Genomic DNA, 27,393 nt, shown 5'->3' with positions numbered 1-27,393 from the left:
GTCCTTGTGTTGTGCTGTAGCTGGGGTTGTGGTTGTCTAATAATGCCCGTGAACTTTCCCTTTTGTAGCCTAATGTGGTGTGTTCTTTCCCGGTGTTGATCTACAGTTTATTTATTGTCTGGAGGAGCATAAAGGTTGGAGCCTGCTTACTGATGAAAAGTAGTCTCCTTGTGTTCTGCTGTAGCTCGGGTTGTGGTTGTCCAATAATGCCCATGATTATGACGTTATTTGATCTGTAGAGTAATACCTTTTCCCATAAATCCAGGCACAAATGGGTGTGGCATAGAAAATAGGCCCCAATCAACAAATCATTAATGTCAGCATATAGGAATGTCCATGTGAAGTTTTGGCTGCTGCCAAGGTACATGCTGTGGGTGATGGTTCCATAAGTTGCAATTATCAGTGTGTTTGCTGTCCTGAGTGTAGCTGCAGTACTTGGGGGGGGGGGGGGCATGGGAGGGGCGGAATTGGTATTTGTAACCATGCTTATTTTGTATCCTGAGTCTATCAAAAGGTGCTGTCTAGTGTGATGATAATGTACTTAGAGCCACAAGTTGTTGCTGACAGGTGAGTGAGGCAAACTTGTTTGTTTACTGGATGTGGTGTCTGCCAAACTTTGGTAATGCCACAGCCTCTGACACCTAGTGAAGGTCGCATGAGGTGTTTCAGTGCTGAAAAGGTCACGAGCACTCGCATGCAGTGGTGCTGAATGGGAGTGGGACCAGCACCACCAAATGATCTTTTGAGCACTGTCCTTATCCTGTGGTGCAAGTAGCATTATGCCATCTGTTGTTGTTAGCTGTTTGTTGTGTGGAGCTATCATCTGGAGTTGATGACACACTGTGGTGGCATCAGTCATCATTGGGTAAGTCTGACAGTATATGGTCATGGCCTGCTGGGTAGAGGGAATGATGGCTGCCACTGCTCTAAGTGAGACATGTCACGTAACATTGTGTGAGGTCAGTACTGCTCAGTAGTGGCCATGGATAGAAGGGCAAGACAAGTGCCTCTGCTCCATGCTTGTCATGTCGGGCAATCTTGTAAGTCCATTCAATAGCCATCTGCCACCTTGGCATGCAACATCATGGCTGCCCGCAATATGTAGTGCTGACGGCTGCGGGGTTGTGAGGGTATGCATTATGCAAAGTGTGTAGGCGGACTGCCAACTGTAATTTATGTTCCAGAGGAAGTCCTTCATTATATGTTAACACAGCTTGGATGCTGTGTGGCAATTTGCTTGACCATATGGCCTACAGAAAAATGTCAAGCACTAATGACAGATCCACCATGGTTCATAAAAGGCACCAAAACTGTGATAGCAGTCATTCATTAACCTGTTCTGAGAGAGTAACTTGAAGCATTTCTTGTTGAGGAGTCTTGCGCAGTCTTTGAAACAAAGGTGTTTTGGTTGCATGACTTGTTGAAGTTAGGTGGAGATAGTATGTCACTGATTGTGGTAGTGTATTCACCTAAATGACACAATAAAGTTGAGTACTTTGATGTGTCATCAAACGTGTTATGCCAGTGAACCAAACCAGGTATGGGGTTGATCCACTAATAATAGAAGCAGTTTGGAGGCATACAAGGCACCGTGGAAGTGCTGTATGGAAGTTGTCTGCAGGGCACTGACCGATTAGACCCAAGGGTACTGGTGTGCAGAACTACACTTATCATCTATGATGTGGCAGAGAGATCAGAAATGTACTACATGGCTCCTCTGGCCATCCAATAACAGATTCATTGCCTGAGAACCTGGTGGGGGTTGAAAAAGTGTTATTGCATGTGAACACTGCAACTGAGTGGGTGATCCAGCTCTTGCCCTGTAGGAGGTAAGTTGATCAGGCCTGTTGTATGGTGTGGTGAATGATGTCACATTTGACGCCGGTGAAAGTTTTGTGTGCACATGTGGGGGAGTACAAAAATTCATTTTCAATCACTTTTGGATTTGGTAGCTTCTAAATCATTTGTTGCACTGTCTAATCCATGATGAGTACTATTGAGCTCAATGAAAGATCTTAAAAGTCTCCAGTGGTTACTGGTATCCGTTATCCTCATGTCAGTTTGCATGTCCATTAAATATGTGGAGAATGTACTGTGTCTGGGATCACAAGTGAGGACAGCCAGTGGTGGGTGAGTAATGTACAGACACTTTGGCTAACAATTCCACACTTTATTCACTATTATACCATGAGTAGATACAGAGCATATTACCATGGAACACATAACTCAACAAACAAGCAGAAACTGCCAGAATAAAGATAATGATTTAAAGTTACAGATAAAATTTTAAGCATGCTACAGCTGATGTGTTGGGTGATGTTGATCCTGATGATCAATGGCACCACAAGGTGTTCACAGTATCTTATTCTAATATTTATGTTTGTCTTTCACAAGTATGTTGAATGACAGTCACTGAAGGTTAACTGACAACATTCTATTTCACTGAATTTCTTTGAAGTTGTATAGACTATTTGTAGTCTTTGTTTCCAATGTCACCACAAATTATCTTGAGTATCATATGTAAGACTACGTTTCTTTCTTCATCTCATATATTCATAAAAGTTGCCTGGTTAGTCTACTAACTGAGGAAAGAGTATATAGCACTCATCACATTCTTTTTGAGACAGATACAGCTCCTTCAAGGGCATTCAGCATCTTTTTAGCAAAAGCTGCAGTGCAATATTTTGTGTCTACACACAGAAGTGTCATGTTATCCATCCCACACAAGAAAGTTAAAAACAGGTTCAAATATAATAAGCTGTGTCTTATCTGCAATATGTAAGGTATCATTCACTCAAGGCATTTTTCCAATACTCTGAAATATGCTACTGATAAACCCTTCTATAACAAAAGTGATATTGAGATATCAATAACTACTGATCTGTTTCACTAATGATATCATTTTCTAAAACTTTTGAGAAGGTGGTGTATTTTAGACGTGTGTCCCAACTGAGCAACTATAATATCTTCTCTAAATCACACTTTTTAATTAAGAAGAGTTTCTCTACTAAGAATGTCATTTACATGCTAACTTAATAAATTATTTAAACAAAATAGTGCCAGTTGGTATTTTCTGTGGCCAGTCTAAGGCATTTGACTGTTTGAACCATAATACCCTCCTACATACACTGAGGTTTTATGGAACTGATGGTGCAGCCAATGAATGGATGTCATATCTAACCAAAAGAATGTGTCACAAAACTGGTGTCTTGAAGACACTAGATTTTGTACAGATAGCACTGGAGGATACGCCTTAGCACTCTCCAAATAGTAGTGTGATTTCAGTAGCACTGCCTTCATTATACAGATATAAACCCAATAAAGTCCCCATTTTGTCCTGAAATGACTGAGCAGCAGTAGCAGTTGTGCCTGGTTGCCCGCTACAGGGTTAATCGTCTAGACAACCCATGGCTTCGAACTTTGTGATCATTTTCTTCACAGCGACACTTGTCACAGCGCCTTTGCCCATTCAAATACCCTTCTTATGGTGACAGGATGATAAAGCTGCAGCAGCGGATTTTCCATTCTGATAGTAAAGTTTCACTAACAGAGCCTTCTGTGGTAAAGTCAAAATGTGAGGACTACATTGATATCTGAATGCCTCTCTCACTACAGCTTATTTTATATGCGACTCTTGCAGTGTCACTGACATTTTGCTGTTTAGCACCATCTGTTGGCCAGTTTATGCACTCATTTTTAGCTTCAGTAAAATCGCTTGTCATTTGAGGCATGTGTGTTAAGTTTCACCTCTCTGCCTACATTATTCCATGAATTACTGCATTTTCAAATGTTAATGGACATTTGGGTCATCCTGTACTATGACTTCTCCATTCAATCCAAATTACTATAAACTGCAGGATTCTCTGGAGTTTGTTTTTCTTTTAAATAGCACCACAACTCTCTGTTCTTTATTATTGTAAACTGAGTAGCCAAGTCTAAGGAAGAATTGTCCCTGGTGAAAAATGTGCCATTTATGCCAAGTTAAGCAACTTTGAATATGGGATGGTAATTGGTACATGGGTTATAGCATGAAACATATTACACAAGAATTCAAATTCCAAAGGCTAAGAGTGGCTGGGGTGAGTACTCATTACTGGATGGTTGTTTTCATATGCGTAAACTGCTGCACAAGTCAACAAATTTTCATATGTTGACTGTGTCAGGCAGAGTTTTATTTGAAATGTGGATCAACAGATTTCTTGAGGCTGACACTGGCACAGTGACAGAGACTCACATAAGGGTTACAGTTTATCATTTTACAGATGGGATTGCCATCTGTGTATGTAATTTGATTATGACCAAGGGGACAAAATTAGCTAATAGAGAAATATCATGAAATGAAGTGTTTATTTCAAAAACAAAAACAGTCTATGCAAAAAAGTTACTGCCCTGAAGAAAGGACAACTGTGAATGTTTGATGAATGGACATCATTTCAGCTCTGCAGAGCCATACAGTGTGATCAAATGTCTACTGTTGAGCCAGATTGTCTCCAATGTGGATGCAGAGTGCAGGAACCCATCTTCCAGGACTTTACAGATGCACCTGCACAACACATGCCAACGACCAACTATTGTCACAGGGCTCCTCCATGACTTTTGGGAACTTGCTGTGTATGAGAACATATTTTTATGCATGTCACATTTCCTATTTTGTCACTTTTCCTTTCCATTTTGAAGTTTCCTTTTTTCCTATCTTTTTGATCCTCTGGAGACCCCTGGTCCTCAGTGACCCCAAGGCATCACTTTAGTATCCACATCATAGTTACATGCCTGCTTTACATCCAGTTTCATAAACATAAGACATAGTCAGTAAATCATTAAGAATAGATTCAGGTAGGCTATTTTAGAAGTCTTAGACTAACAAAAGCAAGGAGGAAAATGTAATGTGTATTCAGTGTTGAACACAGAAATGTAAAACCATTTGTATGTGTATCCAAGTAAATGAAAATTAATTTAGCACATAAATAAAAAAGAATTACTAAATTTTTAGGTATTGTAATAAAGTGTGAGTACTGTACCAGTGTACGGCTATGTAGTTTGACTGCAAGATTGTGCAAAGCTCGTCAACATCAAGGTGAAGGAAATTACGTGAGCTGACAAGAGTCAGGAAGAAATTCATGATTCGAGGAACCATTAACTCAGTGATAGCCTGCATACCGAAGTGACGAGCCTTCAAGAACATGCGGAATGCTGATTCTTCTGAGAAGAGCTCTTCACAGTCAATGAAAGTCCAGCATTGTTCTTCTAGTTCTTCAGACATTAAAAAAAAAATTGTTAGAAATGAGTCATAATATTAACAAATATGAAAGCACATTTATGAAAACTAACACAATCTTTGATAACTATTACTATATTTTGTTATATTTAAATCATGCACCATACACATGATCCCTTATGTTTCTCTAATGTTGAACTTTAAATGACAGGAAATTTAGCGATTTAGTAGTACTGACCCATTGAAATATTTTAAGACTTTATCCATGTAATATAAATAGACATATCACTAAACACCTTACTACTTTAAATATTCAACAACTGAGCAAAATTTGAAATATGTGAACAAACTCACTTCCCTCAAACATTATTTATTATAAAAATTGATCAGAGCTAATGCCTGCTTCTATGACACAGAGAAAAGTCACAATTATAGGGCAGTGCCAAGACATTCAGTTTATATATATATATATATATATATATATATATATATATATATATATATATATATATATATATAAAAACAAAGATGATGTGACTTACCGAACGAAAGCGCTGGCAGGTCGATAGACACACAAACAAACACAAACACACACACAAAATTCAAGCTTTCGCAACAAACTGTTGCCTCGTCAGGAAAGAGGGGAAGGAGAGGGAAAGACGAAAGGATGTGGGTTTTAAGGGAGAGGGTAAGGAGTCATTCCAATCCCGGGAGCAGAAAGACTTACCTTAGGGGGAAAAAAGGACAGGTATACACTCGCACACACGCACATATCCATCCACACATATACAGACACAAGCAGACATTGGTCTTTAAATATGTCTGCTTGTGTCTGTATATGTGTGGATGGATATGTGCGTGTGTGCGAGTGTATACCTGTCCTTTTTTCCCCCTAAGGTAAGTCTTTCCGCTCCCGGGATTGGAATGACTCCTTACCCTCTCCCTTAAAACCCACGTCCTTTCGTCTTTCCCTCTCCTTCCCCTCTTTCCTGATGAGGCAACAGTTTGTTGCGAAAGCTTGAATTTTGTGTGTGTGTTTGTGTGTCTATCGACCTGCCAGCGCTTTCGTTCGGTAAGTCACATCATCTTTGTTTTTACATATATTTTTCCCACGTGGAATGTTTCCCTCTATATATATATATATATATATATATATATATATATATATATATATATATATATATATATATATATATATACAAAGATGATGTGACTTACCAAATGAAAGTGCTGGCAGGTCGACAGACACACAAACGAACACAAATATACACACAAAATTCAAGCTTTCGCAACAAACTGTTGCCTCATCAGGAAAGAGGGAAGGAGAGGGAAAGACGAAAGGATGTGGGTTTTAAGGGAGAGGGTAAGGAGTCATTCCAATCCCGGGAGCAGAAAGACTTACCTTAGGGGGAAAAAAGGACAGGTATACACTCGCACACACACACATATCCATCCACACATATACAGACACAAGCAGACAGAAATATGTCTGCTTGTGTCTGTATATGTGTGGATGGATATGTGTGTGTGTGCGAGTGTATACCTGTCCTTTTTTCCCCCTAAGGTAAGTCTTTCCGCTCCCGGGATTGGAATGACTCCTTACCCTCTCCCTTAAAACCCACATCCTTTCGTCTTTCCCTCTCCTTCCCTCTTTCCTGATGAGGCAACAGTTTGTTGCAAAAGCTTGAATTTTGTGTGTATGTTTGTGTTCGTTTGTGTGTCTGTCGACCTGCCAGCACTTTCATTTGGTAAGTCACATCATCTTTGTTTTTAGATATATTTTTCCTACGTGGAATGTTTCCCTCTATTATATATATATATATATATATATATATATATATATATATATATATATATATATATATATATATATATATATATATATTAAAAAAACAGCAAGCTTTGAAAGACTTTAATCATGTAATATGAAAACTGACATCACTGAACATTCTAAACTTTAAGCACTCAAAAATTTAAAGAAAAGTGCATTCCAGTCTGAGCTGCTGGAAATACTGGTCATAAGAGTGTGCTTGCTTGCTTGCATGAATGAATGTGTGTGTTTCCTTTTCTGAAGAAGGCTTTGGCCAAAAGCTAATGTGTATATGTCTTTTCATTGTGCCTATCTGTGACTCAACATGTCATCTTTATGGTGAATGGCAATCTATCATTTCCTTACACTGTTGATACTCCAGCGTGGGGCTTCCACTGTTTTAAGCATTCAACAGTTGACCAAAATCAGAAAAATAACAAACTGACTTCACACAAAAACTATCCATTCCAAAATCTTGCTGGTAGTACCATCATCATGCATTTTGCACATAGCACTTGATGTCATCAAGTTGATGATTTAATTGTTCCAGTGACTATGATAATGACATACCATAGTTAATTTTATGGTTTTTTGTATGAGTGTGTGATAGTGAATTTCAGTCACTGATATTCTTCTTAGCCCTTGAATGGGAAAGAGGAATGCATCACTGCTGATTTTAGCAGGCTATTTTTTTGCAAAACTGTTATGGAAACACTCAGGCTTGCCGCAGTGCTAACACTGGTTCCCATTAGATCAGCCAAGTTAAGTGTTGTTAGGCTGTGCTAGTTGTTGGACAGCTGATTGTCTGGGTCTGCTGAGCACTGCTGGCAAGCAGTGTGCACTTAGCCCTTGTGAGACTAATTGAGTAGCTACTTGATTGAGAAGCAGTACCTCTGGTCACAAAAACTGACAACAGCTGAGGATGACATGGCAGTCAAGCAGTACCACTGGTCCTTCCAAGGACTGTTCACACAGAGTTTAGAATTATGGGAACAAAATATTACATTTTCATGTCAATCACTTTTTGTTTTTTGAATTTACCACTGTTTTTGAGATTTTTTCCCTACTCTATTGGAACTAATGTAGGCCTTACCTACTGCCTTGTATGATGAACCTTTTTCTGGCTTACCTTTGATGCCAAGGAATTGTGCTGCCTTAAATACTTCAAGGATATTCTCTTTCGTAAGTAGACGATGACTTTCTGGATCTGGATAAATCATCCACTTATAAATAGTGGCAAAAGCCTTTGTTGTAACATGATCCTCAAACAGAAAAAAATGATGCATTTTGAACATTATATAATTAGATTTATATTAAAAATAAAAAGACAATTGTGCAAATGTATGGGAATCTCAAGAACAAGAAACACTATTGTAAATCCATGTTCGAAAATAAATACCAGTAACCATTAAAATTATTTTAACTGACATTCAAACACAAAAGTATAATTATTTCTCCCAGAAATATTTGAAATGTTTGCAGTATTTCAATTTAAAAATCTAGTGGAGCAGATAAGAATGCTTCACGTCTTTTATGTGGAGGAGTATGCGAGGAATAAGTTGTTACCATACTCATAGAGGGAGATCAAAGCAGATTATCTGGCTGATAATATTTTTGTTTGAAAAATGGTTTCTCAAAGGTATGTTGAGATGTAACAATGAATTTCACAGAACGTGATATGCTGTTTTCTCTATCCTTCCAACAGACAAAGGATGGTCATGACCTCCAGCATTTTATTAGTAGTTCAGTGGTCAGTATTGACATATATACTGTGCGGAAATTTGTTTTTTTACTGTGCATATGACATGAGTGAGGCTTAACTCAGTGCATCTGCAAGACAATGGGCAGCCAGCCAACTTCTCCTCACAAATATATGCTGTTTAACCTGGGAGATTCACTGTGGACCCCAAAGCCTTGCATCATGACAATCCCACTGACATCACGGAGAAAAAAAAGAAGATATAGCTAATGGAGGAGATATTGATGAAACCGTATGAAGAAATACTGTATTATCTGATTCTGAGTTGGGTGTAATATGGAATGAATGACTATAATGTTGGTGCAATATATGTGTGTTCAAGAACAAGATGCAATGAGTTCATGAAGCAGTACGTGCAATTTTTAGATTACTTTTCAGCTGGTACAAGCAGAGCAGCTTCAAAGATGGAGTCTGAAGCCTGAATACCCTGTTCATGGTCACTGAAGTGGTGGTGTCAAGATTACTAGGAAAATAGTGGGGACTGTCTTTCATCTGTATCTTAAGAAAGTACACAAAACCACAGGACTAAAAAGGAACAAGAGCCTTCATCTATTATTATAAACAGTAACCAACAAAGATCTTACATTAATACAGACAGCTTGTTTTGTTTACTGTGGTCTTCATATATCTCAACATACTCTCTCAAAACAATATATTTCACAGAACAATTTTGACCATATCTCTGAATTGATAAAAAGAACAGTAGATTTTAATTTCAATTAATCATCAACTTTTCTTTCAGTATTTTAAGATCAATACTTTGAGGTTCAGTTAGAATGTCAGCAAGTTGTTCTTGAGTTTGACAGTATTGAATGTTGAACCAGCCATGATTCAGTTCATCACAGAGAAAATGATACTTCACATCAATGTGTTTACTTCTTCATGACGTTTGACCAGATTTGATCATTGGTATTGCACTTTGGTTATCCATACAAAGTGTTATTTTCATGTTTTTATTCAGCTATTCTTCCATGAAACTTTTCAAAACTTTGATATCTTGATAACATTGAGCTGCACCTTTGTATTCTGCTTCAGCAGTAGATAGTGCAAAACACACTGTTTCTTGCAGCAACAAGTGACTGGAGCATTACTGTTCAGAGATATATAACCTGTACTATATTTTTATCCTCTTCTAGAGTTTCTCTTCTTTCCAATTCTGGCTCTTCTCTTCTAACTTTTTCTGGTTCTTCTCTTCTTTCTATAGGTGCTTTTCTTCTTACTTTTGGTTCTTTTCTTCTTTCTTCTCCTTCAAAAATTTGATTTTCTACAGTTAGATGGAATCCTTCTTCTTTAGTTCCCTCTTTTTTGTTTTCATATTGATGAGTAATCTAAACATCTCTTACTTCAGAAAACTTTACAGTCATAGGATTCCATATGACATAGCCTTCACCTGTATATTCATTTTTTTCATTTATTCACTGGCCCAGAAGATTGCTTTCAGGCTGCATAAGGCACCGTACAATTATATACGTATATGTTATGTGTTTTTGAAATACAGGTTGTATTTCACAGTATGCAATTCAACAATTTTATAATTACATTTTGTTACACTATCTATACAAAGTTGTTATGCACACGATCTTAAAAATAATAAGAATGGAAGCTGTTAGTTCATAATTGAATTAATGGATAATAAGGATAGCAGAAATTTGTTTATAACTGAATTTCTAGATCACATACATCACTGTTTATAAATTCATCAACAGTATACAATTTTTTTTCTTTCAGTAAGGATTCTAAGATATTTCTGAACTTATTTGTATTTAACTTCCTCATCCTACTTGGTGATCTTTTAAAAAGATACCTTCCTGTGTGCAGAAAGTTTTTTTGAATTTTTGTAAGTCTAGTCCAGGGAATCCTACAGGAACATCTCTTTCACTTCTTTCACTCAGTTTTTTTTTTAATACCAAAGTCATTTTTTGAACACCACAGGTCCAAAAATACTCAATCTGAAAAAATTTGTTCTTCTGCCACACGAATTTGAGCTAGAATCACGTCAACAGCTGTAGCAGGCAGCTGTTCATGAGACAAACTGCAGCCAAAACAGGATAACCCCAAATTTTGTTTTCAATTTTTTCATCAAACAACACAACCCTTAATTTGTTCATGACAGTAAGATTTATTTTCTCTCCCTTACCATTCAATTGGAGAGATTCTTCAATAGTGCAGTCAATCAATGTATCTCTCTTTTTATAGCATTCCTTGAAGTCAGCACCTCTGTACTCTCTTCCTCTTCTTCAATAGTGCAGTCAATCAATGTATCTCTCTTTTTATAGCATTCCTTGAAGTCAGCACTTCTGTACTCTCTTCCTCTGTCACACCTAACTTTTTTTGCCTGCAGATTGAAATCAGTTCCACTTTCACTTACATATTCCTTGATGTGGTCTTCTGTTTCATCTTTTGTGTGAAGAAAGCACATTTTCAAGAAATATGTATAATCATCAAGACATGCTGAAAAATATTCTTCTTCGGTGTAAATTGGTGGACTTACCTTACCACATAAAGCTATATCAGTGTGAACAACAAGGCATGTCCTCTTCCAACACAATTTAGTCCCCACCATCACACCGTTCTGGTATTTTCTTTGGGTAAATGAAATTAAGATGTCCTGGTTTTTTTGTGCCATTGATTGGTTCTCTTCTTTTTTGTCAGTGGTGCTTCTTTTTTACAGTAACTTCTGGTGTCAATGATGTACAGTCCATTCCCTGGTGTGTTGCCTTCCGAAATAGCATTTCCATCTTTCACAATTTCACCTTTTTCTTGTCAAATATTGCCACTCCCCTTTCTACAGTAAAGGCAAATACTGAAAATAAATTTCTCGATAATTCAAGGAAATGGGACAAATCTGTCAACAATACCTGTAGTGATTCAACTTCATCAGGATGAGAACACATGAATCTTTATTTGCAATCTTAATTCTAGCATCTTTGCAACTCTGTGCATCTGACAATTTTCTTTCCATGTGATATGTGCTCATTACTTCCATTGTCTACAACAAGGTTGGTGTTACAGCAAGAACAAATATGATTCATGGAACATAGTACTTCATAGAGCAACACATAAGATACAGGTTGTGCATAGTACTGGACAAATTGACTGGACAACAGTAATACAGCATAAAGGACAGGCAGAGCACTCGTTTCTGATCTCTAAAATAATGCTGTTTCTTTGGCAGCTCACAGTAGGGAAGCACACACTCTGGAATTGCATGCATCATGATGAAGGTACATCACTCTTCCCTTTAGGGATTGAGAAAACCACATACATACATACAATCATAAAAAAAAACACTAGGAACAGGAAAATGTATGGTACAGGAAGCAAATGCACTAATGTAGACAATATTAAACTCTATCATCACAATGAGCAGAACAATAAGTAGTTGGAGTTACTTTTCATACATTCATTCAAGGACTTCCTACATGAATATAGTACACTATATGTTGATCTCCACATAAACAGATTGGCTTGGTTGGCTACAGGGAGTTCACTATGGAAAGTGCTGTACCGTATATACTGTTTTCCTCACATGGAGCACATGCTGAGTATTAAAACTAATGACTGACTTGTGATGCAGTAACTTCTGCCCCTGTGCAGCATGTGTGTTTTGTTGCCATATAACTGAATAGCGCAGCTGCCCTCAGAGTGGTGAGTGGTGGTGGTGACAGGCTGAAGCACCAGTGGAAACACTGCTGACAATAGACAATGCTTTATTCAACTTTGTTGTGGCTTAGTGAAGCAGAACACACCTCAATCTGCTGAGCCTGACTGATGCTGATGTACAAGTGGCAGCTTCCACCCTGGTGAGAGAATGTTGCACAGGCACCCTGAATTGCAGAGGGCAGGTTCGTGAGTGGCTGGCACAGGCCATGGTCCTGACATCAGTGGCATGCTATTCCTCATCATTAATGATTTCTGGAACAGCCCCTCACTTCAACGTGCATTCACTGCACTGGTGGTGCGGAGACTGCTGTGCGTGTGATTTGATTCACTGCTCTCTGGCAGGAATCAGATGGTGGTCAGTGGATTGACAGTGCTGTGGCACTACATCCTGATGGTGGTGCGGGGAGGGGGGGAGGAGGGGGGGGGTTGTAACTCAGTGCTTGCTGGAGCAGCAGGTGTAGTCAAGACAGAAGGTTGACAGTGACAGGCACAACCCAGTCTCAAAATCAATGGTTGCTGCTAGTGACTCCCAGTATTCTCACTGTCCAGCATGACTCTGGCATCATGGTGGTGTTGCTGGTTTTTGATGGCTGCTTTGTTTAACTGAAGCTTGGCACCTAGTCACATTTCCTGTAACAGGAGACTTGCCCTGATGTGGGGACATTGACCCACCCAGTATGGTTATTATCACTATGGAGTGCAGGTTTCAGCTGAGTGTGACTAACTTTGTCTCACTATCCCCTTATCTTCATATTTATTCTGACCTACACACTGCAGCTACCAGCCTGCTTGTGCTGATGCAATACTTCATGGTGGCTTGCTCATTACTTATTATTAATTTTGCTAAAAGATTGGATAGCAACACAATGTTGCTCCCTCCCCTCCCTTCATGAAGACCCTATTCCTCCAATCTTGCTTTGGCCAGGTTGTCCACTGAAATTACTTTCACCCTTAATCTGAAAAACAAGTACATACGACTAGCATTCTTAACTACTATACAAGCACTACATTAATCTTTAAACTCCACAAACTTGTTTCTCATCTCTTGCTCACACTGCTTAATGTCACTTGATCCCACAACATTTGTCAAGGGTCTCCTGCCCTGCTCACTAATGTAAATATTATGAAAAATATTTCACTGTTGGGCCATGCTTATGTACAAAAAACTTCTAACTCTCCATTCCACTCTTTCAAATTAAAAACAACACTCTTTCTTTTCTCAATAAATTATTCTTAACATATCAGCTTCAACAAAACATGGTCTGGCTTCATTAAGCTCTTAAACTTGGCACCATATCTGTCTGACAAGAACTTTGTCATTTGCAACAACTGTTGTCCTTAAGCTTCCCTAGGCAACATACTCCAAACTCTATTTTTAGCAGAAAATCACAAATAAGGCTACCACAAACAACACTTCTATAGGAGTACCACTTATTCCTTATATTGTAGGAGCCATTAAAAACCAAATTCTTCTCACAAAGCTTAGTTTTCTGGGACTCCTGCTCAACCAAAACAACTTCCTGGTGTGTGGTGGCACTATACCAAACAAATTACTCCTTAATGTTCAAAATATCCACGGGTGTACTGCCGGTCTACAGTGTCCAACGGGCACAATATTTCGGCGATCATACATGTCGCCATCATCAGGTGAACTGACGGACTGAGCTCCTGTGAACGTGCCGGCACGGAGATCCGTACACTATGGCTGCTCAGGTGGAACTGGGTTCGGTCGCGGCGGCGGCGGATTTAAATACCCTCCGCCCGCGGCGCGCTCACTCCGCCGTCCGCGCCCCGCGCCACGGTCGCGCGGTGGAACAGATTGCGACGGCGTCTGAGATGACGTCGGTGTGATGGCTCCGTCCGCCGTGGTCGTCACAACTATACATTTGCAAATGTATAGTTGTGACGACCACGGCGGACGGAGCCATCACACCGACGTCATCTCAGACGCCGTCGCAATCTGTTCCACCGCGCGACCGTGGCGCGGGGCGCGGACGGCGGAGTGAGCGCGCCGCGGGCGGAGGGTATTTAAATCCGCCGCCGCCGCGACCGAACCCAGTTCCACCTGAGCAGCCATAGTGTACGGATCTCCGTGCCGGCACGTTCACAGGAGCTCAGTCCGTCAGTTCACCTGATGATGGCGACATGTATGATCGCCGAAATATTGTGCCCGTTGGACACTGTAGACCGGCAGTACACCCGTGGATATTTTGATTATCAAATACGCCGGGAGAAACTCAAGAATTACTCCTTAATGTGTTTCTAGATGGTTTAATTGGTTTGTCTTCTACAATAGTAGAACCTTCTGACAGCTCTACAATGGCAGCAGCTTTCTGCCACTGAAGGTCAACTTTGACATGGTGATCAGTCTGAATCTTTACTTTCAGGTTCACTTTGTGCCCTTCACTCATTTCATACTCTTCGCATATGTCCGACTTTATTCATGCTGCAAACAGCTCTCTGCACATATCAGCTCATTGACTTGGGAGGCTGTGACCCAGTACTCGCATACATGCTACATCCTGAACTTCTGGCATACATTTCAAAACAGATTTGGCTCAGCTGACATGACCACCCATTCTGTGAACCTGTCCGCTCTTCCTTCTCTTCTGTTCAGCCTGCTTCTAAGGAAATACTAGGCAGAGAGTACTGCATTTAAATCACCCATGTTGCCATCCCCACACTTAATCACTTTGGTACAGTTCACACTCATTCTTGCTATCTCAGATTTCACAATTCCATTAGATATTGGAGATGATGCTTCTACATTACTCATCTTAATTTCAGCAGTGTAATTATCCTGTGCCTCATGTAAATTCTTGGGAACTTGCATTATGACACCATTTACAGTTAATTCAGTTTACCCATCACTGACATATTCAGTGACATTAAGAGAACATGGACATTCTGAAGGAACACATAAATTATTCAAAAGCATGCTCCTGCAAGGATCTTCGACTATCTTGTGCCTTCAGTGGAGCAAATGCCAGCCGACTCGTGACAAAATCCTTTTTTGTTTTGTATCACACTACTCTGCTAAAGGAGTAGCACCATTCCTTAAATACAGGATAACAATTTATTATTTCTTCATAAACATAAATGAATATAGACAATCAGGACTGAACAATCCCATTCTCACCCAGAAACAATTGAATTTCTCATTGACATTCTTGCCAGCTCTACGTTTCAGTCTTCAGTATTCCTTGGGAGCTGCACCTGCCTGGGGTCTCTTTGCTGCTATTTGCAATGATGTCATGGTCAGCCCAACTGCTCTTGGCACTGCACATAGCTCAAAAGAAGTACCTCAGACAAGAATACAACCACCACAGACTATGAAAACAAAACAATGTTGAAAATGAAATAAAGATAATTATCTCCTTAACTAGAAACACTCCAATTGCAACTCATCCAGCTTGTTCATTTACTTGAAGCTTCACAACATGGATATAAAATCAACATATGTGAAGGAGGCTTTGTACCCTTACACCACTCTCCCTTTCAGCTTCCTTCTTCTCCCTTCTCTTTGCTTCATCTCTTTTACTTTTTTCATTATTTCCACAATTAACATTTCCTCACATCCTAAGGCCTGCTTTCCATTATCCAGGCCTTGTGCTCTCTATTCAACTTCTCCCCATACTCCAGAGTTTTGGGATAAGCCATTTCCTTTATCTCAGCATCAAATGCTTCTAATATTTTAGACCATTCTTTCTTCTCCACTAACAACTTACCTACTTCATCTCTTAAAATTCTCAATTCCTTCTCTGTGGTAGCCCCTTGCAATGTTGAAAACCCTGCTCCCCTTGATACTGATCATGGCATGATTACTTCTTATCAATTACACAATCATAAAAAAACTTAAGCATGCCCCTATCCTAACTTCACACTACCTTATGTGCTTGAATACTGAGCCACATTCTCTGATCCACATAAAACAAAATCAAATCATGAGAACACTTAACTGTAACACAATCACATTACTCCTTACTGTCATTTAACTACTCTTGCCTGAGTGGCTGCTCAAAGTTGCTATACATATCAAAACAATGATCAAACTGAGCTTCACTTCCTGAATCTTTACTCATGATTATCATCTTATACTTCTTGACAATGAGTCACACCTTCCACACATGATACCCATATTGCCCATATCAACCAGGTGAAAACTAATGCTTATATTTATGGCTACTCAGAATACCATCTGAGTTCATCTGCCACCTGCTGAACTTGCAAGTGCAACTCAACACCTAGCACAACCCACTGACTTGCCATGACCTCACAGTCAAACAAAAACAAAACAGAAAAACTGCACTCACCCCAGCATGTGTCAATGAATCTGCAGCCATGCAATAGTTGAGTCATCTTTTTCATCCATGGATAACAGTCACAAGAGTTGTTTGCTGTCACTAAATGGTGTAGTTACAGACTTGAAGATCCCCTGCTGACACTATTCCGATGAATGCAGTTGCACTCTGAGAGGGGTGAGTGGTGGTGATGACAGGCCAGAGGACCCAATGGAAAAAGTGCTGACAATAGAGAATACTTCTTTCAACTTCGGTCAATGATATTTTTATGCCTCAGTGAGGCAGAACACACCTCACTCTGTTGACTCTGGCTGGCACAGACACACAAGCATCATCAGCTTCTGACCTGGTGAGACAAAGCTGCATAGGCACCTTATGTTGCTGACAGCTGGTCAATGGGCAGCTGGTGGCCTCTGTTGACTACAGTCGTGTCATCAGTTGCATGCTACTTCACCCTCAGTGACAGTGCCCGGAATGTCCTTCTGCTCCACAAGCATTCAATGCAGCACCATGAAGTGGGAATGTCCTTCTGCTCCACAAGCATTCAATGCAGCAGCATGAAGACTGCTGTATGTGGGATTTGACCTGCTGCTCTCTGCAGGAGTTGCATAGTGGCTAGTGCTGTGGCACTGCTGGCAATGCTGGTGGCAAGAGGTGTGGATGGCAGGTTGATGGTGCTGTGGCACTAAGCCTATGAAGAACTTAGTGCTGGTGGTGATATGCACGGCCTGATATCAAACCCATAATTTCCACTGCCGATGCACAGTCATCTCACTGTCCAGCATCATCATGGCATCACGGTTGTGCTGCAAGACTTAGGCAATAAGAATGCTTCTGTCTTGAAAGACAGACATACTCATATTGCTCTGAGGGACATTTGTTGCACGAAAACCTAACAATGTTACAATTTCGTCAAACTAAATGAGTATCTAAATACTAACACGAATTCTTTAAAGACAAATGGAAGAACTGGTAGAAGCTGACCTTGGGGAATGATCAGTTTGGATTCTGTAGAAATGTTGGAACACATGAGGCAATACTGACCTTATTGTGGTGTCACCGCCAGACACCACACTTGCTAGGTGGTAGCCTTTAAATCGGCTGCGGTCCGCTAGTATACATCGGACCCGCGTGTCACCACTATCAGTGATTGCAGACCGAGCGCCGTCACACGGCAGGTCTAGAGAGACTTCCTAGCACTCGTACCAGTTGTACAGCCGACTTTGCTAGTGATGGTTCACTGACAAATTACGCTCTCATTAGCTGAGACGATAGTTAGCATAGCCTTCAGCTGCGTCATTTGCTATGACCTAGCAAGGCACCATTATCAATTGCTATTTATCTTGTGATGCCTGTACCGTCAGACTGATGTTCACCAATTATGGATTAAAGTTAAGTATTCCAGAAGCTACGTACTTTATTTGCTAGTCTTCATTACTTGTCCTGTTCCAGACCTCACACCATCCTGCGTGAGCTTAAACGCGCGCCTTTCGGCTTCACCTCGTAGTGGCTTGGCTGTCTTGCCAAGTCACAACACTTATGACTTATTTTAGAAAATAGATTAAGGAAAGGCAGACCCACATTTCTAGCATTTGTAGACTTGGAGAAGGCTTTTGAGAATGTTGACTGAAATACTCTCTTTCAAATTCTGATGGTAGCAGGGGTAAAATACAGGGAGCGAAAGGCTAGTTACAATTTGTACAGAAACCAGGTGGCAGTTTTATAGTGGAGGGGCATGAAAGGGAAGCATTGGTTGGGAAGTGAGTGAGACAGGATTGTAGCTTATCCCCGAAGTTATTCAATCTGTATATTGAGCAAGCAGTAAAGGAAACAAAAGAAAAATTCAGAGCTGGAATAAAAATCCATTGAGAAGAAATAAAAACTCTGAGGTTCGCCGATGACATTGTAATTCTGTCAGAGACAGCAAAGGACCTGGAAGAGCAGCTGAATGGAATGGATAGTGTCATGAAGGGAGGATTTAAGATGAACATCAACAAAAGCAAAACGAGGATAATGGAATATAGTTGAATTACATTGGGTGATGCTGTGGGATTTAGATTAGGAAATGAGATGCTTAAAGTAGTAAATGAGTTTTGCTATTTGGGGAGCAAAATAACTGATGATGGTCAAAGTAGAGAGGATATAAAATGTAGACTGGTAATGGCAAGGAAAGCGTTTCTGAAGAAGGGAAATTTGTTAACATTGAATATAGATTTAAGTGTCAGGAAGTCATTACTGAAAGTATTTGTATGGAGTGTAGCCACGAATGGAAGTGAAACATTGACGATAAATGGTTTGGACAAGAAGAGAACAGAAGCTTTCGAAATGTGGTGCTACAGAAGAATGCTGAAGATTAGATGGGTAGATCACATAACTAATGAGGAGGTATTGAATAGAATTGGAGAGAAGAGAAATTTATGACACAACTTGACTAGAAGAAGGGATTGGTTGGTAGGCCATATTCTGAGGCATCAAGGGATCACCAATTTAGTATTGGAGGGCAGCGTGGAGGGTAAAAATCGTAGAGGGAGACCAAGAGATGAATACACTAAACAGATTCAGAAGTATGTAGATTGCAGTAGGTACTGGGAGATGAAGAACCTTGCACAGGATAGAGTAGCATGGAGAGCTGCATCAAACCAGTCTCTGGACTGAAGACTGCAACAACAATAAGAGTATCTGTAGTGAAGTATATGAAAGGTTTTAAAGCATAATGAAGTAATTATTTATATATTGCATCATTAAACTGCATCAATATAAAAAGAAGTTTTACCACATTTTAAACTTTTGTAAATTTAATGATACAAATTTTTGTGTCCTTCTTTCTGATGAAACAATTTGATCTAAATACTGTTTAATGTAATGATTTAAGAATGTTTGATTACATCTCCATTTATCTTGTTCTACTATGATTTGTATACTGCAGCACCATGTTTTCTACATCGTCTGCTCTCTGTTTCATGTAATTTATTATCTTTTATGAAAAAAAAATAGTTTTCTTGGCAAATACTCATGACTCAGTTGTTATTTAAATGACTGCACTGATTGATAAAAGTAATAAGTCAGTTAGCGTAATAGAGCTTTTAAAGGTTCAAATGGCTCTGAGCACTATGGGACTTAACATCTGAGGTCATCAGTCCCCCAGAACTTAGAATTACTTAAATCTAACTAACCTAAGGACATCACACACATCCATGCCTGAGGCAGGATTTGAACTTGCGGCCATAGCAGTCGCGCGGGTCCGGACCGAAGCTCCTAGAACCACTCGGCCACTGTGGCAGGCGCTTTGAAGCTATTGTGATTTGACATTGCTATTGTACTACTTAATTATATAAAGACTGAGTGATTGTATAGAAGTAATTGAGTGTGTTTACATTAAATTGGCCTTGGTTTATTAATTAGTATCTTTACAAGTGCTGATCTTCGTTTTTATTTAATTGTGGGCACAGTTTCAAAGTCAGGTTGGATTTCTTCTATGTTTCCTTTATGTCTGTGTTCAACTGACAAGTTTTTTATGTCTACATATGTTATCTACTTAGATATTGCCTTCCTAAATGTATGATTATGTTGACATTATATATCTCTTCATGGCTAAAGTTACGTTGAGTACACATTATATACATTAGTTATAGGTATGCCACAATGTTAATGACTGTCTGATTTTTCTTGCTATCTGTAATCTTTGTTGGATGATTTAATTTTTCAGTTGGGGTTGTTTTGTGTTTATACCCATGGATTTTACATACACACAAGAAATCCAAAGTTGAAAATTTAAGTACTGGAGATGTGAAGTAACTATTGCTGTGCCTCTATCGTTTGTAGAATAATAGTTTCTGTGAGCTGTTGTACCACGTTATTGGACCTCTCTGGTTGTAACAATGAGATACATGACATTCATTTTGGGTACACAGCACGGCAATCATTTTTGTCATTCACAGTTGACTAAAGCCATTAAGATACGTAATTAAAGTGATGTCATAATATGTGTTTGGCCACATGTGTGAATAATATTTAACATTAGTGTGAATGTGGGGAATTTCATCCCAGAATGAATCATTTCTAAATGCAAAATGTTACTATTCTAATTTTGTAACTGTCATCACAATAAACCAATAGTGGCATCTTAGTACTTTCTGAACTTTTCCCATCAATAATTAAATATTATTAATTAATCAGTGATTAATGACTGTCAAGAAGGACAATTGCTATTATTAAGTGAGCTTCAAGGGCAAGTCTTACAAATTAAATGTACTTCCTTATGAAGTCTGTTTTAAATACACAAAATGACTCATTCCACATCATAATGGTTAATCACATAATGATCCATGAAACATAAAACTAACTGCTGAAAACTGTTCCTTATGCATTTAAGAACTATCAAGCTGAATTTCAACTTAAAGTTTTAATTAGAGAGTACAGTACCTTTGGCAATTCAAACTGCTCTCCAGGCTCCCTGTCATCAAAATACAGTGAATAGCTCTGAAGTACAAGTGAATGACATTTGAACTGGTCACCGGCTATAAGCACCTTGCAGTCTGGCTTGCTGCATAAAAATAATAATTTAGAGTTGCTTTAGTGTCTGATTGGAACAGTAAGACAAGGAATATAAGTGGAACTTACATTGAATTGGAAATTCTGTACAGCAGCAGTTTGAATAATTCTGACTTTGGAGGAATATTTACTTTATTCCAGTCAATTACTTCAGGGGTATAGGAGTTCCTCCTGGAAAATATATTACTAATAATTATACGTTTGTAAAAATGTTTGCTTCTAAAATTTCTAATTCCCACTTTAAGATATGGTTTGAGATGTCATTTTTTAAAAAGTTTCTACCTTCATATGAACTACTGAAACAAATAAAAACATTACTCTAAACTACTGTATAAAGGCAAGATATTGTTGAGCGTGGTTACCAAAATTATTTAAAAATTCTTGGTAAATTTAGTTCACATTTTTGCATGATGCTGTAATAAACACTCAGATAGACATAGGATACATATTTTTTAATTATGTAATGTATAAATATATATATAATACGTAAAGTGGAAATGTTGTTAGCAAAACTCTCAGAAACGTTGTTGAGTGAGTTACTCCAAATTTTGAAATTGTACCCTAATAAATATTCAGATGGACATAGCATATATTTTTAAAACAACAATGTACAAGTTTCAGTGAGAAAGAAAATGCTGTGCTGTGAAAATGTGAAGTTTAGTTTCCTTTCTTGCACTCAGTTTTAATTACAATAACAGGGCATTTAAACCATAAGACAAACTGTTTCTCCAATCTGTGAATGGGTAGGATTATAAAGTTTTAGACAATTCAGATTCCATAGCAGTATTCTAATCACAAGCTGAAAAGCCTTAAATACAAATTTCTCATCTTCTGTCAAAACTGACTACGAGGAAGAAAACAAACCAACACATCCTATACAAAACAAAAAATGTATACAAAAGAATCTAGAATCTGAATCATCCAAAACTTTATAATCCTACCCATTCACAGATTAAAACTATGTGAAATGCTGTCACTGAAGCTACTGTCCTCACAGATCCAGTTGCAAGAGAGGTCTCTCTCACACACAGTAAACAGATAATCCCTACTGATTTACCCACTCGCTTTAAGTGCTTCAATTCCCAATCAAGAGTTTTGTTTGTAATAACAATAAAAATGGCTCAATGTCAGTAAGGGTGGCGGATTGGGATGGGGAGATGGACAGAGAAGGGGAACGGAGGAAACAAACATAGAGGTGGGAAGAAGATGAACAGAGAAAGGTGGTGGGGAAAGACACAGAGAGAGGGAGGGAGGAGGAGATGGACAAAGAGAGGGGGGCGAGTATGTAGACAGTGAGAGGGGGCAGAAGGAGATTAGGGCACATATCAAATTAAAACACCAATTTAGCAATTCTAAAGCACTGCTAAGTTCACTAGTCCAATAATATGTGCAAAAAATAATTAAGTTATCGTCAATGTACTTTCTTCCTAAATTTCCACTCAGTGAAGTAAGCTTTCTCTCTGTTAGTGGATGTTAATTACATTCTCTGCCAATAATTCCCTGAATACATAAAGCTGTCATATGAATAACTATATTCATAATTTGTGAAGTTTAGGCTCGGTTTGTTTTAAAAGAGCATAAAATGACTGTAAGGAAAAAGCGATAATCCCATTTGTTCACATGTCCTTCTACTCACTTAAAGGACGTACAAATCTTGTTGTTCCTGTCTGACAGATGACTCACTATCTACTTTGCTTGTTCTTCTAATCTTTAAGAGCACAGAAACAAGATCTTGAATTCAAAATAAAATATTGTTGAAAAATTTGGTGGTCATAAGCTGAACCTTAACTCCTGGGATTTAGATTTGATGCAAAAGCAATTTCATTGTTGAGATTAATGGTTAGGTGCATAAAGAAACGTGTTTGCTGCATAGAGCCACACTTGCTTATGAAGAGCTGAAATATTAAATGGGGCTTTGAGATGATTTGTTCATGTGCTAATAATGTAATTTAAGTTCTCTTACATGAAACAGGACATTTCATTTCTGCACATCTTCAGTGAATTATGCTGAATTAGGCAGCATACTATGAAATAGGATTAGTTTTGTAATTCACATTTCCTGTGTCTAACATGTTCATTACTGCTGCATAACTGAAAGGAAAATATTCAAGAGTAACAATGCCTTGAGGCCTTTTAACCACAGTTTGTTGGCAATAACTTTTTCTTATGATAGCAAGAGAAAATTAATATCTTTTCACTGAAATTATCAGAGCAAATAAAACTGTAACTCACATCTCTAGATTGAAGTTTGTCTCACAGTCACCACATCCATCATATGGTGAAAACATTCCTTCACTACAGCAATGATTCTTGCAACCAAGATGAGCTGGAACATTGTTCTGGAATGTAAAAGTGACATTATGTTTTTGATATGAAAGATTTATCTTATTTTAAGAGGATTATTATGATACGCTGAAGAAGAAAATGATGAAGAACAAATCCACTAGAAAATTGTGTTGGACACAAATTTCAAGTCTACATCATAGCAGAGAAAAGTTTATTAGGAAATCTGTGCTTATCTCCTCAACATCTGTATTGTAAAATTTATGAATGTATTTCACATTTTCATTAAAAACTGCTTATTATATGCACTGCAGAGTTTTTAATACAATTACTGTATTTTCAATATTAGCAGTATAATGAAGAATAACTAACTGGTGCAAAGATAACACTGAACAGCTTCTGTAGTTCTGCATTGCTACCGGTATTCTTGTAGGACAATAGCAACAAAAGTTGGCATAGCCTATGTGCACTGGTGTATCATTGCAGCAGTTCAAGCAAACTGGTACCAATGAAAATGTTTTTCAGTCTGGAAGACCCGGAACAACATCATACAGGAAAGATCAGTTGACATGGGTCCAGAGTAAACATCAAACAGTTCATACTGCACCTGAAATTCCCAGGGAAATAAACAGTATGCAAGCAGGTCCAATCTCTGTCTCAATAATACAACTCTGTTTTCATGAACAAGGTACAAAGGGGGGCATAGCAACCAAAAAACTTTACACAAACATAATAAGGTGAAAAGATTGCAATAGGCACAGCAACATAAGAATTGGAGTATGCAACAATGATCCAAGGTGTTATTCATGGACAAATCTATGTTTATAAGTATCAGAAGCCACAGTCAAATGTTGGTTCATCGATTTCTTTGAGTATATACGAAAAGTCAGTGTGTGGTACCAACAGTGAAGCATGGTGGATGGTCGGCCATGGTGTGGGTATGTTTTGCAGGTGATAAGAGTTGCTGATCTCCTGAGTATTTATGGAACATTAAAGAAGGAAGCATATCACAGTATACTATCAACAATGCATTTCCATCTGGCAAGAGACTTATTGGCCATGTGTTTGCTATGCAGCAAGACATGTTCCCAAACATGCTTCTAAGTTGTGCAGAGGGTATGTTAATAGAAAAGACAGATGTGGAGAATTGAAGAATATCAGTTGGCCAAGTCAGTCACCTTACTTACATCCCATTGAACTCTTAGAGATGAACCCATTAGGAACATCAGAAAACTGAGGTCATCTAATGTTGAAGATTTTTGGACTAGTCTACAGATTTGTTGGACTCTAAAATCTGCAACAACACTAGAAAATCTCATCTCCAGAATGCCATGAGGTTGTACAGCTCTATGAGTGCAAAGGGTGGATACAAGGAAGAAGCTATAATCTAAACCATATTGTATTGTACGTAATGACAGAGAGAAAAATACGTATTTTGTTGATCTATTTTGTTAGTACAATATGTCTGTGCAATTAAATAAAGTACATAGTTTTATCATAGGTGACTGAAAACTTTAGTTAGATATCTGTATGTAAAAGATAATATGAATTAAGCACTGGGTATGATGCACTGAGAAATATCAGTATTATTTAGCTGTTTATTCATATACGAAATTTTTGAAGATACATGGAATAATTTGAGAAGAGTCTAAAAAAAAATTTGACCCAGTTGATGTACTTTTCAATTTAATAGTACATACTGAGGAGATGCTGCAAGATGTAGAACTTGTCTGAAAAACAAGAATACACAATACATATTTACGAACTCCCACAGATCCTATGTAAACAAGGGAAATGGTTGATGTGGATGTGTGTGCGTGGTGGTGGTAGTGGGGGGGGGGAGGGGGGGGGGAGGAGGATGAAAATGTTAAACATGTTTTCATTTAAAACCTAAAAAAGAACTTCCCACAAAACATGTAAATGTTCGATATACACAGATACATATTATAATTCTTAGGCTATTGTAGCCATGTAACAGCAAACAGAAAAAATTGTTTTACAACACTTACTTACAATGATCACATAACTGCATCAATGGAGTAGTAGGAGTTGGTCACCAAGAAATCCTTTAGGCTGCCCATAAAATGAACTATATTAGCATTTAAACTTTTTATGGCTGCTGGGGAGCTATTGAGAATGTGTGTTCCTGAAGAATGATAACCTATTTGGATCAAAATAAGAGATTTCAAATCTTTGTGAAGATTATTCTTATTTCTTGAACTGACTAAGTGAACTGAGCTGGTGGTTTGAAAAAAGATACATTTTAATGACAAATTTCATCAAGGAGTAAATATAGGCCTACTGGGAAGCAGCAAGTAATATCCCTAGGACCCTAAATCAAACTCTGGAGATGTTTTGGAGTTCAAGTTACAAACAAATTGTATTACACAGTTTTGGACCCAGAAAATTTTAACACAGATTGATGAGTTACCCCAAAAAATAATCCCTGTATAACTTTGTGGAATGAAAGTAACATGTATGTCAGCTATATCATTTTTATATCACTCATATCTGACAACATACATAATGCAAATAAATATGTGTAGGTGTTTCAGCATTCTGGGGTACCAGCATGCTTCTTTTTATTGAATTTATCATCAATCTGTAATCCCAAGAATTTAACACTATTGACTTATTCTATTTGTTTGTCACCATATTTTAGGTATGTACCCGTGGGAAACCTCTTACAAGTTCTGAACTGCATTTAGAATGGTTCCTCAAAGTTTAATAACAAAGAATTGGATAGGAAAATCCAGGATCAAATAATTAAAATATGATGAAAAGGATAGATTGCTACTCACCATATAGCGAAGATGTTGAGTCACAAGTAGGCACAACAAAAAGACTGCTAAACACATTAGCTTCTGGCCAGAAGGCCTTCTTCCAAAAGAGACAATACACACACACACACACACACACACACACAAACATGGCTCACACACAACACACGATCACTGTCTCTGGGTCCACAGCTCGTGGTGGTGTGGTAGCGTTCTCGCTTCCCACGCCCGGGTTCCCGGGTTCGATTCCCGGCGGGGTCAGGGATTTTCTCTGCCTTGTGATGACTGGGTGTTGTGTGATGTCCTTAGGTTAGTTAGATTTAAGCAGTTCTAAGTTCTAGGGGACTGATGACCATAGATGTTAAGTCCCATAGTGCTCAGAGCCATTTGAACCATTTTGAACCACTGTCTCTGGCTGCCATGGGCAGACTGTGAGCAAATGTGGGTGATGGGAGAAGCAGTCTGGGTGATGGGGGTAAAGAGGAGGCTGCAGCAGGGAGGAGAAAGGAGACAAGGGTATGGGTGGGAGGCAGTCAAGTGCTCTTTGTGGGGGCATACAGGGATGAGGTGGAGAACGGGTAGTGTAACTAGGTGCAGACAGGAGATTAGACAGAGGGCGGGATGGAGTGGAAAAAGAGAGAAACCAAAAGACTATGGATGCACTTGTGGAACAGATGGCTGTGGAGTGGGAACAGGGTAGGGATAGGTGGACCACGGACAAAGACTAACAAAGGTTGCTTCCAGGAGGGTTATAGGAACATAGGATAAACTGCAAAGAGTGTACCCACCTGCACAATTCAGAAAAGCTGATGTTGGTAGGAAAAATCCAGATGGTGCATGTTGTAAAGCAGTCATTAAAATGAAGAACACTGCAATGGATAGCATGCATCCCATACATCATCCCACCACCACCTAATCTAGTCTGGTCACAAGAATCACCTATCCCATCAAAGGCAGGAAAATCTGCAAAATAAGTCATGTGATCTGCAAGCTAAGCTGCAAACACTGTGTCTCGTTCTATGTGGGATTGA

General features: G+C 38.7%; 1 protein-coding gene across 1 annotated transcript in view; it reads right to left on the bottom strand.

Annotated features, from left to right (window-relative positions):
* LOC126247882 (uncharacterized) overlaps nt 1–27,393 on the bottom strand; it is a 303,956-nt gene that overhangs the window by 110,001 nt on the left and 166,562 nt on the right. The window contains exons 4-9 of the mRNA XM_049948519.1: nt 23,532–23,638; nt 21,369–21,470; nt 21,199–21,291; nt 8,831–8,855; nt 8,155–8,287; nt 5,019–5,250 (exon numbers count right to left, since the gene is read on the bottom strand). Coding sequence (XP_049804476.1) covers nt 5,019–5,250; nt 8,155–8,287; nt 8,831–8,855; nt 21,199–21,291; nt 21,369–21,470; nt 23,532–23,638 — 692 coding nt within the window. The remainder of the gene's footprint in view (nt 1–5,018; nt 5,251–8,154; nt 8,288–8,830; nt 8,856–21,198; nt 21,292–21,368; nt 21,471–23,531; nt 23,639–27,393) is intronic.

Source organism: Schistocerca nitens, chromosome 1 (assembly GCF_023898315.1).
Source record: "Schistocerca nitens isolate TAMUIC-IGC-003100 chromosome 1, iqSchNite1.1, whole genome shotgun sequence".
In the NCBI taxonomy this organism is placed as follows: Eukaryota; Metazoa; Arthropoda; class Insecta; order Orthoptera; family Acrididae; genus Schistocerca; species Schistocerca nitens.
This window is presented reverse-complemented; position numbering and strand designations above follow the sequence as displayed.